This window comes from Rhinopithecus roxellana, chromosome 11, assembly GCF_007565055.1.
Source record: "Rhinopithecus roxellana isolate Shanxi Qingling chromosome 11, ASM756505v1, whole genome shotgun sequence".
NCBI classification, from domain to species: domain Eukaryota; kingdom Metazoa; phylum Chordata; class Mammalia; order Primates; family Cercopithecidae; genus Rhinopithecus; species Rhinopithecus roxellana.
In genome coordinates, this window is record NC_044559.1 from 22814906 (window position 1) to 22833901 (window position 18996).

The 18996-nt window shown below is 46.9% G+C and overlaps 1 protein-coding gene across 1 annotated transcript in view; it reads left to right on the forward strand.

Annotated features, from left to right (window-relative positions):
* The window catches only part of ARL3 (ADP ribosylation factor like GTPase 3), a 48596-nt gene extending 30021 nt beyond the window's left edge, over window positions 1-18575 (forward strand). Inside the window, exons 4-6 of the mRNA XM_010356178.2 lie at window positions 2165-2215; window positions 5868-6053; window positions 15344-18575. Of these exons, the coding sequence (XP_010354480.1) occupies window positions 2165-2215; window positions 5868-6053; window positions 15344-15391 (285 nt within the window). The 3' untranslated portion in view covers window positions 15392-18575. The remainder of the gene's footprint in view (window positions 1-2164; window positions 2216-5867; window positions 6054-15343) is intronic.
* Window positions 18576-18996: the final 421 nt, after the last annotated feature.

Below are 18996 nucleotides of genomic sequence, written 5' to 3' on the forward strand. Positions count from 1 at the left end.
CGGTTCTCCTGCCTCAGCCTCCCGAGTAGCTGGGATTATAGGCATACACCACCACACCCGGCTAATTTTGGATTTTTAGTAGACACAGGGTTTCTCCATGTTGGTCAGACTGGTCTCGAACTCTTGACCTCAGGTGATCTGCCCTCCTTGGCCTCCCAAAGTTCTGGGATTACAGCCGTGAGCCACCGCACCCGGCCAAAACATAGAGTATTCTTGAGGGAAAGGGCTGAACTTGGTTTCTGGTATAATATTTAGCATTTGTGACTCTACATAGAGAGCATTAAGCGGAGGAATTTTGTGTTGTTTTTTTTTTTTTTTTCTAAAGAGCAGATTTTCAGTGTAGCACAGAATTTGAGTAAAAAAAAATGCTTGTAACTTACATAATTTAACGTATGTAATGGTGAGAACTGAAGATTGTGTGTGTTTTTAGTTGGATATGCTATTTTAAAAGAGAGTGTTTCCATTATACCACTAGGCTAATAGCAATTTTTAATTCTTTAAAGAAAGTTTGAAACATTGATAATTTTTAGATTAGCAAGTGAGAAAACATTAATACGTCATTTAATGAAAAATATCTACAAAATTATATCTCTGTTTCTTTTTTAGTTTTCATATGAAGGAGGATTAAAAGGGAGCTTTCCATAGGAAATTAAAATAGTTAATGTGTTTGAGTGGTATAACTATAGGTGATCTTTCCTTCTTTCTTTCTTTCCTTCCTTCCTTCCTTCCTTCCTTCCTTCCTTCCTTCCTTCCTTCCTTCCTTCCTTCCTTCCTTTCTTTTTTGTGTGAGTGTGTGTGTGTTACCTTATTTCCCTTATTGCTGTAGGATGTTATTCATGCAATAACTAAAATTGAGGGATGGGGAGAAATCGTGGGATTTGTAGTTTGTGATAAATCTCAAGACTTTTCTTGCTTCTGGCAAAGACTATGCCCTTACTATTTCCAGTATTTGATCTTGACCCAGCTGTATCTTCTTTGTCTTCAACCCCTGAAGTCAGCATATAGTTAATGCTGCAAATGGTACTTTGAGATTTGAGGAATATAGGATTGTAAATCCCTCAAAACACCATCTCTTCCATTCTGACAATCTGGGAAGCAGTATAGCAGACAGGTGAAGAGCAGCTATGGACTTACATGCGTGAGTTTGAATCCCAATTTTCTCAAGTACCAGATGTAATTTGGGCAAATTACTTGACTTTCTGCTTATGTTTATTTACGAATAAAATGGGAAAATAGGCCAGGCGCGGTGGCTCACGCCTGTAATCCCAGCACTTTGGGAAGCCAAGGCAGGCAGATCATGAGGTCAGGAGATCGAGACAATCCTGGCTAACACGATGAAACCCTGACTCTACTAAAAATACAAAAAATTAGCCAGGCGTGGTGGCGGGCGCCTGTAGTCCCAGCTACTTGGGAGGCTGAGGCAGGAGAACGGACAATGGCGTGAACCTGGGAGGTGGAGCTTGCAGTGAGCCAAGATCGCGCCACTGCACTCCAGCCTGGGTGACAGAGCGAGACTCTGTCTCAAAAAAAAAAAAAAAAGGCTGGGCGCGGTAGCTCACACCTGTAATCCCAGCACTTTGGGAGGCCGAGACGGGCGGATCATGAAGTCAGGAGATCTAGACCATCCTGGCTAGCACAGTGAAACCCTGTCTCTACTAAAAATACAAAAAAATTAGCCGGCGTGGTGGCGGGCGCCTGTAGTCCCAGCTGCTGGGGAGGCTAAGGCAGGAGAATGGCGTGAACCCGGAGCTGAGATCGCACCACTGCACTCCAGCCTGGGTGACAGAGCAAGACTCCATCTCAAAAAAAAGGGGAAACAGTGAAATCTATATTGTAGAGTTGTAATGAGGGTTAATAGAGTAGACCTAGTAATGTTTACTGACAACATCAAGTGCCCATTAAATGTAGCTATTTTATCCCACTTGGTTTTCCTAAATTCCTAGACTTTGGAGCGTTGGTGAAGGTATTTTCTGGGCATCCCTATTTAATTAATTTGTGTATTTGTTTGTTTGGCCTTCATAAATGAGATGAGAATTGCCAGTGAATTACTGTATGTTGTGCCACTTGGAATATGCTGACTGGGGATCACCTGCTCCTTTTGCAGAAATTGCTCTGTCTTTTCCGTCTCTGCTCACTGAAATAACCTTCTTCTTTTCCTTTATAGATATATGTAATCGACAGTGCAGACAGAAAAAGATTTGAAGAGACGGGTCAGGTAAATAATTCTTTTGTTTTATAGCGAAGGTCTAAAATATATATATATATATATATTATTTTTTTGCTCTTATTTCCCAGGCTGGAGTGCAATGGCATGATCTCAGCTCACACCAACCTCCGCCTCCCGGGTTCAAGCGATTCTCCTGCCTCAGCCTCCCAAGTACCTGGGATTAGCATGCGCCACCACGCCTGGCTAATTTTGTATTTTTAGTAGAGACAGGGTTTCACCATGTTGATCAGGCTGGTCTCGAACTCCTGACCTCAGGTGATCTTCCCACCTCGGCCTCCCAAAGTGCTGGGATTACAGGCGTGAGCCACCGTGCCCAGCCTAGTATATTTTTTAAATACTAATTCTTCTGTTGAGATAGTTCCCAAATAACTGGGTATTCATTAATCAACCTTGTAAATGTGTGAGAGTGAGGGAAGTTTTTGTTTTGTTTTGTTTGTTAACCTTTACAGTTCAAACAAGACAGTTATTCTAGAAAGCTGGCAAAAATACCAGTTGTCTGAAATTAGTTGAGAGTTCTTTAAACAGTTTTTTTGTTTTCCCAAGATGGAATTTCACTCTTGTTACCCAGGCTGGAGTACAGTGGCACAGTCTCGGCTCACTGCAACCTCCACCTCCCAGGTTCAAGAGATTATCCTGCCTCAGCCTCCCACATAGCTGGAATTACAGCCGTGTGCCATCACACCTGGCTAATTTTTTTGTATTTTTAGTAGAGACAGGGTTTCTCCATGTTGACCAGGCTGGTCTTGAACTCTTGACCTCAAATGATCCACTCACCTCAGCCTCCCAAAGTGCTGGGATGACAGGCGTGAGCCTCCACGCCCAGCCTAAACAGTTTTTTAATTAAAGCTTTTTAGCTTTAATCAAATTGAATATACGATATACAGATGAGTGGAACTTAACACCATGCCCAAAGGCTCTTCAGGTTTTTTCCCAGGCCATGTGAAAATGAACCCAAAGGAACAATTCACTTCTCATTTTTATTTACATTTTTCAATACCTACTTAATTGATTCAGGGGTAACTTTGACAGATTTGAAAGGACAGGAAGAAATGCACAAGCCAAAACTAAGCTGCTCTTATTTTTTAAGCCAGGAGATGAGGTGTACCTTGAACCCAAATACGGCTTCAAAGGCAGGGCACAAGTCAACATGATTACATGATGTGATTTGTGTACCCAATTTTACATAGAGAAGTGAAGGACATTTTACCCAGGGTGGGTTTGCTGATAGAAGAGGCAAAGAGTGGAGTGGACTGATTTGAAGAAGCGTGCTTAGATCTCATTGCAACAACCTGGACAACATAGAGAAACCCCATCTCTACAAAAAAGGAGTGAAATTAGCCGGGTATGGTGGCATGCACCTGTAGTCCCAGCTACTTGGGTGGCTGAGGTAGGAGGATGGCTTGAGCCTAGGAGGTCGAGGCTGCAGTGAGTTGTGATCAAGACACTGCACTCCAGCCTGGGCAACAGAGTGAGACCCTGTCTCAAAAAAAAAAAAGAAAGAAAAAGAAAAGAAAAAAAGGTTGGCACAATGGTTCACACCTGTAATCCCAGCACTTTGGGAGGCCAAAGCAGGCGGATCATCTGAGGTCAGAAGTTTGAGACCAGCCTGGCCAATATGGTGAAACCCCATCTCTACAAAAACTTAGCCAGGTGTGGTGGTGCGCGCCTGTAATCCCAGCTACTCGGGAAGCTGAGGCAGGAGAATCGCTTGAACCCAAGAGGTGGAGGTTGCAGTGAGCCGAGATTGTGCCACTGCACCCCAGCCTGGGTGACAGAGTGAGACTCCATCTCAAAAAAAAAAAAAAAAAAAAAAGTTTTTTAAAAAGTTCTCATTGCGGAGTCCTTGGCCTGTATCCTGAATGACCACAGGTGGCCTTCTGAAGGTAGCAGTTCTCATGCTTATGTCCTTTTTTTTGAAATTGAGTTGAGAACTCTCCAGACTTCTAGAAACAACCCACCACCCTTCCATACCCTGATGATTTCTGGATTATCCCTCTTATGAAATATGAGCTTGGAGGTGGAGGGGGTCCTATGTAGTCATCTGCCTCTTGATCTGTACAGTTCTCTTTGAAAGCCCACGTGTTTTAAGTAGCTAAAATGTGAATTTAATGAGAAAAAGGTGGGCCTATCATTTAAGTACATATATACCCTCTCCTATAGTTTTTGTAAACAGAATCACACATAATTTAGACCCCAACCTAAACCTAAATATCAGGGACCTTGCCAGATGGACCAATAAAGTTATTTTAGGATGTAGGTTTGATGAAATGTGAAGCATGTGCATGCATGTTTTAGAGATAGAGATTGATGAAACAGAATTATCGCTAAAGTAATTGTCATTTTCAGTTTAAATTTCATACACACACACACACACACATGCATTGAAAGTTATTTGCAGGTAATAACCTTGGGTAAGTTTTGAATCTCAAGCCACTTCTTGTCTTCTCCCTTGAATGATGTTTCTCAAAATGTGTTCTATGGACCAGGTGTGTTGGTTCATCGCTATAATTCTAGCACTCTGTTAGGCTGAGGCGGGAGGATCCCTTGAACCAAGGAGTTCAAGACCAGCGTGGCCAATATATCAAAACCCTGTCTCTACAAAAAAAAAAAAATTTTTTTTCAGACAGAGTCTCACTCCGTCACCCAGGCTGGAGTGCAGTGGCATGATCTTGGCTCACTGTAACCTTTGCCTCCTGGGTTCAAGCAGTTCTCCTGTCTCAGCCTCCCGAGTAGTTGGGACTACAGGTGCCCGCCACCATGTGTGGCTAATTTTTGAATTTTTAGTAGAGACAGGGTTTCACCATATTGGTTAGACTGGTCTCGAACTCCTGACCTCAGGTGATCTGCCCACCTCGGCCTCCCAAAATGCTGTGATTACATAGGTGAGCCACCACGCCCGGCCAAAAAAAATGTTTTTAATTAGCTGGGCATGGTGGCGATCACCTTAGGTCCCAGCTAGCTGATCAGGAGGCTAAGTTGAAAGCATCACTTGAGCCCAGGAGGCTGAGCCTGCAGTAAGCTGTGATCACGCCACTACACTCCAGCCTGGGTGACAGAGTGAGATATTGTCTCAAAACAAAAAAAAAAAAAAAAAAAAAAAAATTTGATCTGTGAATCATCTATAACAGAATCACTTCAGGAGTTTGTTAAAAATGTAGATTCCTGAGCCCTAGCTCAGACTTTCCAAAGTTAGCATCTCTGGATTGGGCCCAGGAATCTGCCAGGGGAATCTTATACAGGTTCAAGTTTGATAATCAGACTGGGCACGACGGCTCACACCTGTAATCCCAGCACTTTGAGAGGCCGAGGCGGGCAGATCACTTGAGGCCAGGAGTTCAAAACCAGCCTGACCAACATGGTGAAACCCCATCTCTACCAAAAATATAGAAATTAGATGGGCATGGTGGTGTGCACCTGCAGTCCCAGCTACTCAGGAGGCTGAGGTGGGAAAATCACTTGAACCTAGGAGGCGAAGGTTGCAGTGAGCCGAGATCATGCCACTGCACTCCAGCCTGGGTGACAGAGCAAGACTCTGTCTCAAAAAAAAATAAAAAAAAGAAAAAGAAAAAGGTAGTATATGGTTACATATCATAGATTTATAGATTTTAACCTTCCCTCCCTCTCCCTTCTCAAAATCCAGGAACTAGCGGAATTATTGGAGGAAGAAAAACTAAGTTGTGTGCCAGTGCTCATCTTTGCTAATAAGCAGGATTTGCTCACAGCAGCTCCTGCCTCTGAAATTGCAGAAGGACTGAACCTGCATACCATCCGCGACCGAGTCTGGCAGATCCAGTCTTGCTCAGCTCTCACAGGAGAGGGCGTTCAGGTAAGATTACAGGAAGCCTTGGCCACCTGGCAACATGACAGCTAACCGAGGTGGTCTGTCTCATTGGTTGGGCTGATCTTGATGGGCAGATGAGCCATTCCAAGACAGGAAGGGCATGGAGGAATTTGGTTCTTTTCTGCTTAGCGACCAATCAGAAATCATGAGGTGCTCCAAGAGCGCCCCAGGTAAGCCACCCCACATGTGTAGCAAGCTTCCCCATTGGGAGGGATGTGAGAACAGAAGACTGAGAATTGTCTCTAACTCTAGGGTTCTTTGATGATTGATTGGATTGGGAGTTTGTGTTGTGTCTAATATTACGGATGCTAACTGCCTGTACTTCCAAGGTGATAGCCACCGATAATCATACACGTCCTAGTCATCCTAGAAGTGTTTTTGTTTCTTCTGTTGGTTATCTCCTCCGGCCCTAGGGTTGGTGTCTGTTTCCTGCTACTTCAGGTTGTTTTCCCACTGGGAGGCTTCTGCTGACAGAAAGCCCCTGCTTTGTACTGAGGAACTGTGTACCGGAAAAGCAGGCTCCCCCTAATTTTTTTTTTTTTTTTTTTTTTTGAGACAGAGTTTCATTCTCATTGCCCAGGTTGGAGTGCGGTGGCGCAATCTCGGCTCACTGCAACGTCCTCCTCCCGGCTTCAAGCGATTCTCCTGCCTCAGCCTTGCAAGTAGCTGGGATTACAGGCATGCACCACCACACCCACCTAAATTTTTGTATTTTTAGAAAAAACAGGATTTCGCCATGTTGGCCAGGCTGGTCTTGAATTCCTGACCCTAAGTGATCTGCCTGCCTCAGCCTCCCAAAGTGCTGGGATTACAGGCATGAGCCACCCTGCCTGGTCCTGGCTGCTTTTTAAAACATCAAGGCTGAGTGCGGTGGCTCACGCTTGTAATCCCAGCACTTTGGGAGGCCGAGGCGGGTGGATCACCTGAGGTCAGGGGTTCAAGACCAGCCTGGCCAACATGGCAAAACCGTGTCTCTACTAAAAATACAAAAAAAAATCAGCTGTGCATGGTGGTGCACACCTGTAATCCCAGCTAGTCGGGAGGCTGAGGCAGGAGAATCACTTGAACCTGGGAGATGGAGGTTGCAGTGAGCCGAGATCACGATCGCACTACTGCACTCCAGCCTGGGCGACAGAGCATGACTGTGTCTCAAAATAAATAAATAAATAAAAATAAACAAACAATCAAAATTTGTCTAACATGTTTTACTCCGATTGCACACAGGATGGAAGTCATTAGGCCTAAGGTTATTTTGACGAAGATGAGACCCATGAAAAAATAGTAATTTTCTTGTGTTTCTGCAAACCACGTCAGCGTGAGCTTGTCTGAAAGGTTTAGAACACAAATTTAGAAAGCTGAGAGCATCTTGAGGTTGGGGGCTATTATGAAGGTGGGGCTGAAGAAAAGCAATACAGTTTGTGTGCATACTTGTAAGAAAGTGTGAGTACAGCTCTGGAATCTTTCTTTTGCTTGACCAGAGTGTTGAACAAAAAGCAAAGCAAGAATTAACAGTAAGGCTCTTGTATCTTCCACCAGCCTTAGGGATGTGAAAAAGGAAGACTAGAGTAATCTAGAATTAGTATTTAGAGCTGTGGCATTTAAAGTCAAGGACACTGCTTCAGAGAAGCCTGGAGGTAGAGAGGGAGCTCCTGTCATTTTCTTCGCAACCCCCCGACCTCCCCCAACTCCCATCAGGTGGAGATTAAAGGATAGAGCTCCATGCTCCTGGCTTTGTAACCACTGTAGGCACTCAGTGCCCTTCACAGGATCTTTAGGCCACAAAAGAGGCAGCAAGCTACTAGGCAGTTAGAGGGTGGAGTTGGGGACAGGCAGGGGAGTGCTGCAAAATAAACCAGTTTGAGTGAGTAATGTGAGATTATTGTATATGATTTGATTTTGATAAGAAAGTTCTTCCCAGATTGGGGCCTTCAGCAACCAAGTTCACAGGAAATGATATCAAGAGAGATCCAACAAAAAACTATGAGTCAAAAATAAAAAATGATTTTTGTATGGAGGAGAAATAGTTTGAAGGTCACTTAATTAGTTTAGTAGATAGTACCATGGTGTATAGAATTGGGTAGTTAAGACTGGGATTTCAAGGTTAATGAGATTAGATTATGGTTAATAGAATGATATAAATTTAGAGAATTTAACCATTATTTGAAATGGGTTATTTAATAAAAATGTTAATTAAGAAGGGAATCTGCTGTCTATTGTCCTTTCGTGGTAACCTTTGGGGACTAGGGAAAGGTCGTGGAGTTTGGCTGCGGAAATGCTTCTCACTGTGAGCCACTGGCTGACCATGTACCTCCCTTAGGTGGTGCCTCTGACCCAAGCTCTTGTCCACACACCAGCTTCCTGGTTTTTGCCTTAAAAAGAGTCACTTAAGTAGAATTCCTTTCCAGCATTGCTTAGTTGAAGTACAGGCTTTTAGTGATTTTTATTTATTAGGGCTAAAAATATTCTAAAACTGAAAGACTTTACTAGAAAAATATCATTAAGATCTAATGATTTCAAACATGAAAACTGTGCAATAATTACTGAAATGCCCTAAATTCCTATTTTTTTTCCACCTCACCCCACCCCACCCCACCTCCCTAAAAGCTGACCCAAATGATTAGGCTCTAAATAGGCAAGTCGGGGGACATCTGATTCTAATGACTCTGAGAGAAAATATACAAAGGTTTAAAAATAACAAAAAGGACCTGGAATTTCTGTTGCAGTTTCAAGTGTTTAAAGACAGACACATACATTGTACGTGTTTAATCAAAACATATTTGAGAGACCTGTCTTGTACTGCTAAATAATTGCCTCACGGGGGCGAGTTAGAGAAACAGCTACGGAGCTGCTAGATGGCGAGCCACGCCCCTCTGTGGATGAAGTAGGGCAGGTACATCACTTCTCATTGGTGGAGTAGCTTAAGCACATGATTTGAGACTATGAAAGTTAGTGATTCCGGCTGGGCGCGGCGGCTCACGCCTATAATCACAACACTTTGGGAGGCCGAGGCGGGCGGATCACGAGGTCAGGAGATCGAGACCATCCTGGCTAACACGGTGAAACGCCCCCCCCCCCCCCCCCGTCTCTATTAAAAATACAAAAAAATTAGCCGGGCGTGGTGGCAGGCGCCTGTATTCCCAGCTACTCAGGAGGCTGAGGCAGGAGAATGGCGTAAACCCGGGAGGCGGAGCTTGCAGTGAGCCGAGATCGCGCCACTGCACTCTAGCCTGGGGGACAGAGTGAGACTCCGCCTCAAAAAAAAAAAAAGAAGGTTAGTGATTCCTGGGATGGGTTTCAGGGTCCCATTCCACCTGGTGTCCTGAAGGCAGCACATATGAAGCCGTTACAGGGGTGGGAAATACCACGTGCTGTTCACCAGCCCCTGCTTCAGGTGTGGAAACTGACTTCTGAGAGAGGATGGACCCGGGGTTTCTTTTCCTGATTGGCGCTGACTGCGAAGCCAGCCCATCGTATAATTAAAGCAGGTTTTCGTGGGAGACCATTAGGAGCAGAGAGTAGGTAAAGGGCACGAGAAGTGGAAGGAGATCCTCAATCTCAGAAACTCTGCCCTGTCAGGAGGCCCACTGTCCGGGGAGTGATGAGGAGAGACCCAGTTATGTCAAGTGGATGAAAGCGGAAAGAGGAGAAACTGAAACATATCTGGGAGGGAGAACTGAAACCTTCCTCAGCTAGACTCCATTATCAACATGGAGGAAGTGTCACTCTGCGCCCTCGAGGTCAGGCCCAGGTTGCCAGGGCCCCTCCTAGGATGAAACATTCGCACTGGGACTCTCAGTCTTTTTCCCCCCCCTTTGGTGTCTAGAAAATAGTGAACAAAGGATGTGGCTTAGAGCCAGAGAAAAGTATCGAGAAATCCATCCCTCCTCCACCCGCAGACCTGAATTTGAACCCCAAACCACAGCTCTTCCTGCTGTTATAGTTTCAGGCATTTGAAGACAGTTTCTCTCTAAAATACTGTGAGTGTGCATGTGTGTGTGTGGTGTGTAATTAAAATGATACTGGCTTTGAATTTCCTCTCAAAGCAGAGATCCGAAGTTTTAACCTGACCTCTAGCCATGGTCACCAGAGACTTGCCTCCTCCCATAGACTTGAGCCAGCAGATCGTGCCCTGGGTGTTGCTCTCCAGGCCACCCCCTCATGCTCACCTTTTCTTGTGATGTCTGCCCTACATCCCTCTCCTCCTCCTGAAGACAGGAGCCATGAGCAGGTCACATAGGCTTTCAGCTGCCTTGTGTCCACAGAAGGGGCCATGAATAGTCCGAGCGCCGAGCTGTAATCCATCCCCAAGTCAGCCTCCGGAGGAACACTAAATGCTCACTCGCCCATTTCTTGGTTTTGCTTCGTTTTCCTTGATTTGGAGGACTTCTCCCTAATATGCCACAGAATTTTAATTTTTTTTTTTTTGGTTTTTTTTTTGAGATGGAGTTTCGCTCTTCTTGCCCAGGCTGGAGTGCAGTGGCGCAACCTTGGCTCACTGCAACCTCCACCTTCTGGGTTCAAGCGATTCTCCTGCCTCAGCCTCTCCTGAGTAGCTGGGATTACAGACGCCCGCCACCACGCCTGGCTAATTTTTTGTATTTTTTTTTTTTTTTTTTTTTAGTAGCAACGGGTTTTCACCATGTTGGCCAGGCTGGTCTCGAACTCCGGACCTCAGGTGATCCACCTGCCTCGGCCTCCCAAAGTGCTGGGATTACAGGTGTGAGCCACCACGCCTGGCCCCAATATTTTGAAAAATGACATTTAGGCCGGGCGCGGTGGCTCAAGCCTGTAATCCCAGCATTTTGGGAGGCCGAGATGGGCGGATCACGAGGTCAGGAGATCGAGACCATCCTGGCTAACACGGTGAAACCCCGTCTCTACTAAAAATACAAAAACTAGCCGGGCGAGGTGGCGGGCACCTGTAGTCCCAGCTACTCGGGAGGCTGAGGCAGGAGAATGGTGTAAACCCGGGAGGCGGAGCTTGCAGTGAGCTGAGATCTGGCCACTGCACTCCAGTCCGGGCGACAGAGCAAGACTCCGCCTCAAAAAAAAAAAAAAGAAAAACGACATTTACCACTTTTTTCTAGGCCTGGCATCAGTTGTTATTGACTCCAGGTATATCTGGAACTGCTTATTACCTGTGAGTCAGACCTCAGGTTTATTTTTAAATTTTCAAACCTTTCTGGAGACTAAGAAAGCAGTCTCAGGACATTCGATTTCGCTACCTCTCTGATGCAATGCCCTTTGTCACCAGAAAAAAAAACTAATAGCGAGCCATATTTGATGTATGCAGCATCCAGCTGCTCCTTGACCGTGGGGGCCTGATGGCACAATGGGGTAGGCTGCATTGCTCAGCAAGGATCCAAGCACCTCGTCATCTTAAAGCAATTACTGCTGTGACCACGTAACCAGCATGGCTCTAAAAACCAGGCCCACCCAGCCATGGCTGCCACTGCTTCCTTCCAACTACTGAGCGGTGATGGATACAGTATACAGAGATCAAATTTAAGAGAGCAGCGTAGTCAGAGACCACTCTTCCCTTGGAAAGAAGCAGTGCACCTTAACTTCTGGGATGCAGAGATCTGGGAGGAGTGAGTTTCCCCTGTATGCTTAGGGGTGGCCTGCTGTTTCTCCCAGTGGTTATAGGAGAGAATAATATTGTGACATTGGGAACTGTATTTCCTCTCTGGGAGGCCAAAGCTTAGTATTTGTAATTCCATGTCTCTCTTTAGTCTCTGTTATTGAACTGAAGCTAATCAATTCAAATTCAGTTTCAGCAAGATTGGTCAGGGGAGGGTCCGGGGAAGGAAGGAAGGGAGGACTATTCATACCGTAAGATTGTCATCCCCATAATGAAGATCAAATGTGCAGAAAATTGGTCAAACCAGTTTTTAACAATTAAAGTTCAACCATTAAACAAACCTATGAGTTCATTTCCTTCTTTAGAAGCAGAGCAGTAACCTACTTCAAGTAAATGATCACCTTTTCTCAGTTGTCTGTTTAAAAAAAAAAAAAAGCTGGGCACCGTGACTCACGCCTGTAATCCCAGCACTTTGGGAGACCAAGGTGGGCAGATCATGAGGTCAGGAGATTGAGACGATCCTGGCTAACACGGTGAAACCCTGTCTCTACTAAAAATACAAATAAATTAGTCAGGCATGGTGGTGGGCGCCTGTAGTCCTAGCTACTCAGGAGGCTGAGGCAGAATGGCGTGAACCTGGGAGGCAGAGCTTGCAGTGAGCTGAGATCATGCCACTGCACTCCAGCCTGGGCGACAGAGCAAGACTCCATCTCAAAGCAAACAAAAAAAAAACCTTCCTTGCCAGATGAAAGCAAGAGTAGTGTGGAACATTTATTTAAACATGAGAAGCAGAAGGTTCCTCCTCTTGCAAGTATGTTGTCTCTAAATGTAGCATTTCCACTGGAGGTGGTGGTCTGGGTGGATGGTTAATATATGAGGATTGTGCAGCCAGGTAGATAGCCAGGCCTCTGCATACACAGATACCCACAGCCCAGGAATCTTGAGAACTGAACGGCCCATAACAGCCTCTGGCACTATCAGAGCTGCAGGGAGGCTTGGCTGGGGCTACTCCAGTCTCAGGCGCCTGCGTTCAGCAGAAGTCATGAGGAGGATGAAACTAGAATTCCTCCCTTTCCTGTCTTCAGGGTGCTTCCCAGCTCCTCTCTAAGCTTGGGGCAGAGCCTTCACCTGGCAGGTACCCACATCCATGGAGAACTGGTAAGCAGCTTTGGAGCACCACGCTGGGCACCACAGCTTGCCCTTGCCCTGCTCTGTCCTGTGCCTTCATCTCAACTGTGATAGAGAAATAACGCTAGCATCTACTTCACAGGCTTCTACAAGGATTGACTTAAAAGATGTGAATTAAGTGGGCTGTGGGCTAGACATCATGTTAGGTTCTGGGAATATAACCTCCAGCAAGTCTGATGGGAGCCTCCCCTGGGCGAGCTTGGGCACCACCATTGCCTTTCCTTTCCAGGAGGCAGCTTGACAAAGCTTGCCCCGATGTGATTGACAAAGCTTGCCCCAGCTAGATCCACAGCCACGTGATTGAGGAGGTACCACTGTTGGCCAATGCCTCCCCTTCCCTCCCCTCCCACTTCCAGCCCAGTTCTCTTCTGGCTAGCACAAGAAAGATGCCACTCCCCAAGCCCTAGCCGCTTCAGATTAGAGGGGCCTCTGTTTACACTCCCTGTGCTTCGCACACTCAGGGTTGCAGTGGCAGCCGCAGGGGCCCAGGCTGGGGGTCAGCTGGCAGGGACTGGCCTCCACGCGCCCTCTGTTGGCAGGACAGTGGCTGGAAGGACTTCACCATGGCTGGTCCTCACAGGCATCTGGAGACACCAGATACTGCCCCTCAGCAGGGCTCTGCCGTTTGAACCCTCCTTTGCCTCCATAACAGAGACCTGGTATAAAACCACCCCGCACCCTCCACCTTCTGCTTTGGGCTCCTGCAGCTGAGTAAATATTTTTCCTATCTCTTTGCCTGCATTCGTGTTCAGTTACTTGCAATAATCTCTCCTTAATCAGCCATAAAGCAAGAAAAAGGCAAAGCGCTGTTCACATAGTGTGGGCACACTGTCCTTGATTTCTCTGAGAAGACGGTTTGATTGCGAGCCTCCACAGAGGAGAGGTGCCCACCTTGGAGTGCTTGTGCGAGCGCCTGAAGGTGGAAAGTGCCGTGTAAGTGCCGATCTATTCAGCTTCCCAGGCGAGAGAAGATGCGTATCTTATTCATCCCTCTTTTATTTGTAAAATCTTTTTTGTCTCTTGGCAGGTGATCTTTTTTTTTTCTGGAAACCAATTAGCTACTAAAATTAAACATGCTTCTCTTTAAATTAATCCTTTTCATAAAATGGTCTTAAAATTGGCCTTAGCTTCTCAGAGTTAGTAGCTGACCCCGTTGTAATTAGAGATGCATTTGGATTCCCCCTTTCTCCCACCTCGGCATTCCTCTGCCCTTCCCCCTGCTGCCGCCAGGTGCTGTCCACCTTCGGGCTTTCTACACTGTGGCCTCATCTTGGCAAAGGTCAGAGGTCGGCTCTGGGACAGCCGTCAGATTATCTGGTTCTGCTGCCCAAGTGCGCTGACAGCAACTGGCGAAGTTGTAATCACTGTAAATTCAGGTGACGGTCAGATGAGCCGGGAGAGAGGATGCCTGCTGGTTGTTTTGCAGTGATGTATTGTTTATGGGATTAATGTTCCTAATGGCCAAGGGTGTCAGCTGATATTTATTACTGTAAGCTGTCTCAGCTGTTCAGGTTCAGCAGCTAGATCCATGGCCACAGGAAATGTGGGACTCAGTGGCGTGTCCAGTATGGCTGATGTGTGCAGATGTAGCTGGGACCTCTGTGAGCCTCTGTTACGGGAAGGACTCATGGCAGCAGCTGCCTTGGATTTTGTTCTGGGCTTCTGAGGAAACTCTACACACTCTTAAAGGTTGGGGAGACTCTAGGGAAGGGCACAGTGTCCAGGGCTAGCTCCAAAGGGGGTTGAGAAGGAGTTCACCTCTGACAGGCCTGGCATCCACAGGAATTGTGCCGCCTGCCAGGTGGCTGTAGGCATTGTGTGGTTTTTACCTGGGTCCCTCTGCAGCCTTCTAAGAGAGGGCGCTTTCAAGGTCATTGTGCCTTTAAGGGAACCTTCTCCCCAGTCCCTCTGGATGCTGGTGCTTAAAGCTATAAGAAGCGGGCCAGACCCTTTTAAACCTATCTGTGGTGCTGCAGGAAGAGAAGTAAATGCACATCGCCCTGGTGTGTGACTCTCAACACTCACTGCAGTGGGTTTGTTTTTCCAAAAAGAAATTTAATTTAACCCAAGTGTACACTGTCACACTGTAAACACACTGGGGCACCAGAAGGGTGGCTTATTGAATGTAATGCCCTAGCAAAGGTCAGCTTTTAGAAAAAGCCAAAAATGGCTGGAATCGTTCCTGATAGCTCCTCAATCAGGCTTTGGATGCAGGCAGATGTGTTTATTTTTTCAGAGGGAGTTCCTGAGGACCCATCTCAAGTTCAGGCGCTGGGCATTCCCCTCCCATCTCCCTCTTGTGCTCTCAGAGACCTCCCTCCTCCTCCTCCTCCTGGGAGGTCACTGTCCTTGGTCACCGAGGTGGGCCCCTGAGCCAAGCAAACTCCCTAAAGCTGGCGGTCTGGGAGGGAGGGCCTGGGACCCCCACCGCCCGCCCCTCCAGGCTGGAGTGTGTGGCGCTTTTCTTCCAACTAACACTGCCTTTCTCTGCCCATTTCCCTCAAAGGATGGCATGAACTGGGTCTGCAAAAATGTCAATGCAAAGAAGAAATAAAATCTAGACGAATGGAGACGCGGGAGCTGCGGGAGCCGAATTCAGTCCTGAAAAACACTAATTTGCTGCTTTCTGACCAAATGTTTTTCCATCTGTGTACAGCTACAGCTGTTTGAAGAGAGGGAACAACACAGTTGAGAAAGAACCCCCATTCCAGCAGTAGGTTTAACTGATCTCTGAGGTTCAGGATCATTTTTCAAATAAAGGAATTACATTATTTCCTCTGCAGAATTGAAATAGTATTAAGTGGCTGAAAGCACATGATTAGAAAATGAGATCTTTTAAATGAGCAAGAGATTGCATTGCAGTTTAGACAATTCCAGTGGGCTTTTTTTTCCTCTCAAAAAAAAAAAAAAAAAGAAAAAGAGGAAGCAGCAGCTTTGCTGAGTTCATTTATTTACTGACCCGTCCCTTGCATTCCCTCCATGGTTTTGAAACCACAGACAGTGTTTGCTGCTGCTGTCAGTGATTTTTACCATCACCAGCCCAGCCAGGCTTCAGTCTGTCCGGCAGGAAGCTGCTGGGTGGGGGTGGGGGGAGAAAAGGCAGATAATTAAACTATCCCATCGTCTTGCAGGTCAGAGACTACGTATGTAATCCTCACTCTTTGGACAGAAAAAAAAAAAAAAAACCCTTTCTTGCAGACAAGTCACTACAGAAACATACCCCATCCCACCCACCCCTGTCCCCGCCCCCACCCCAGCCAGCCACACAGAGAAGCAAATTCTTATGACTTTTGACTGTAATGACATCTGGAATGTAAGGAGAGGTGGGAGGTTTAATTCCAGAAAAATTACAAGGTCCTTAAAAAGCTCTCACACCGAGGGCTCAGGCTAGCGTAAACAGGCTTTCTCCAGCTCAGTGGAGCAGTGAGCAGCCGACTCTGAGATTAGCTGGCTTCTCCGTGGCCATCCTATAGATGGGATTTCTAAAGCTCAAAGAATTCTGTGTTTAAACGATCACAATAGGCTGCTGCTATCAGATTTTAGAAATAAATGCAGCTTACCATGAACCTGCTCCACTGAGAAAAGCCAGGCAGATCGATTTTTAGAGAGATCAATTTTTACAGTGCTGGCAACTTGGTGGTGTGGGATGCTCCTGGGTGGAGAGGGTTTGCTGCTGGAAGGACATGGGTGTATGTGTGACTGCAGGGGTCGTGTCCAGGGAAGCCAGAGTCACCCTAGCTGCTGGGCTCCTCTGCCTCTCTGCAGCAGAATGTCTGTCCTCTGTTGATTGATTGGAGAGGAATAGCAGAACATTTCTCCTGCCCCTCAAAATGAGCTTGTTTCCCTGAGCCTCAGAAATCCTCAGCTTCAAACATGGGGAAACAGGCCAGAGCATTGCCCGGCTGCTGAATTAAACTCTGTTCTGGTGCCTGAGCTCAGGGGTTTTCAGAGAATGAATAAGAGACTGTCCAGTGACTGGTGGGTTCCTGGGGGCCAGCTGCCTTCTCATCCTGGGAGGTGGCCCTTCCCAAGCCCATCAGGGCATGTGAGCAGACTGAAGGGGCCACTGCAGCCCCTGGCCCTCGGTACCCAGCTTTTTCTGGCTAAGAGTATGCAGCAGAGACTGAGGCATAGCCAGCTTCAAAAGCGGTCTGGCGTGAAAGTCATTAAAGCCAGCCATGAAAAGGTGCCCCGGAGTTGCTGTGGACAGACCTGTAAGGACTTGCAAAACAAAAGAAAGTGAGGGTTTTTTTTTTAAACCGCAGAGCTAGCTGCTCTCTGCAACCTCCTCCACTGGCTTCTCTGGCTCACCCAGGCTCCTCTCCTACTTTGAACAGAGGCAACACAGAATTATAAGGAATCAGAAATCCCCCTTCTACCAGGCTGCAAATGTGGCTCTAGCACTTGAAAATTGTTTTTTCTTCCGAATAGTTCATCAGGGACAAGTTATCTGACGGGCAAAATGCCTGCTTGGAGGTCTGCAATTTTGGAACACTGCACTATGGAACTTTGACTCTGGCGGTGGGGTGTCTGTAAAATATTTTTGTTCTTTTACCACCAATTTAGGGGACTGTTTTAAAGAGCCCTCCCAAGGCCTCTGCTAGCAGGCAGAAGCCACTCCTCTGATAACGGCCTCTATAAATGTTCCGATTTGCTCCTCAGCTGCAGAGACACAGAGACACTGCAGATGTCACACGCTTTCATCTTCCCTTTGAGCCCTTTTGAACCCTCCTGGGGCTCTGGGGTAGATGAGAGAAGCCTGAAAAAGGCAGAGTTTGAAAGCTCCCATTTAAAAACAAAATGCTTTTTAAAGCCCTCTTGCCTCTTCCCTGCCCACTCCTGCCCCCTGACCAGAAGACAGAATTTGAAGCTGGAAAGGGGAGACCCCTTTTCTCCTCCTCCCGTCCCCATTAAGTCTTAGCGAGACTTTTGCCCTGCACACAATTGCATCTGAATGTGCGGGGGAGAGGGCTGGAGGCCGGAGGGCAGGCGAGGCCTGGGGGTGTGCTCCTGATATGTGCTCAAGCCAGTTGTGGGAAAAACTGGAGCCCTCCCCTCCTCCCGACCTACCCCGTGTGGCTGCTTTTGGCTGGATTCCCTGCACCCAGTGCAACACACCCTTTCCCCTTCACTCTCCCTTGGTTACTATGGAAACAAGGGTGTCATTGATGTGGGCTGAGCTGGGGAACATGTCGGTGCACAGCTGAAAGTCAGCGATTATGCCGGCGGTTAGAAATGTGCCAGGGTTAAAGGAGTCTGCAGCTCCCACGGCTGCTGGGAGGACACGGTCCTGCCCCCTTCCTTCCTCCCTCCCTCCGTCTCCACTTCTCTCTCCTGGCTTTTGACAAATTTCTTTATTCCCCTCTGGACTAAAGTAGTGGCTATTTTTGTGCCACTCTGCGCCCCACCCTCACTGTTGGCCGCTCCTTTTCTGGCCTGGTCTGGAGGGTGACACCATGTCACCCCCACCAGGACTCGTCTCTCCATTCCCGTCAGAGTTTGCTCTGATTTCCCTTTTCCTTTCCTTCTCGGGGACCAGTTCTTACTTCCTTTTATTTTTAGCTCTGCACTCCATGTGGTTTCAGGGTTCAGTCTGATCCATCAAAAGGTTCTTTTTTATAATCCCTTTTGAAAATGATAATCAAAGGAAGAGACGTGGTGTTTGGTCATGTGGAAAACTCAATGTATAATTTAGACGTCTGTCAAAAATCCGACAAATAAAATTTAGCTGGAACGAAGGCAGCCTGGAATGTGTTGTGTTCTTTGCCGAAGCTCAGAGAGGGCCTGAAATGTGTTTGTCCTTTCAGGGGTTTGCTTTCTTCAAGAGGTTTTTTCCAGAAGGATATATGTATAAAATAGGGTACCAACAATAGCAATCATAGCCCTTCATTAAGCCCCTCCTACGTGCCGAGCACTTTAGATACATCGTGGTAAGCATTAGTCCCCTTTGCAGTGGAGGAAATTGAGGCATTTGCCCCAGTTCAGGAACTTGCCTGAAATCACAGAGCCTTTCAGTGCAGGTGGGGCTGGGAGCCTGGGTCTGAATGCTCAGCAAGCTGCCGCCTCTGGAGAATAAAAACAGTCAATGGCAGGGCCGGATCACGCCTGTAATCCCAGCACTTTCAGAGGCTAAGATAGGTAGATCTCCTGAAGTCAGGA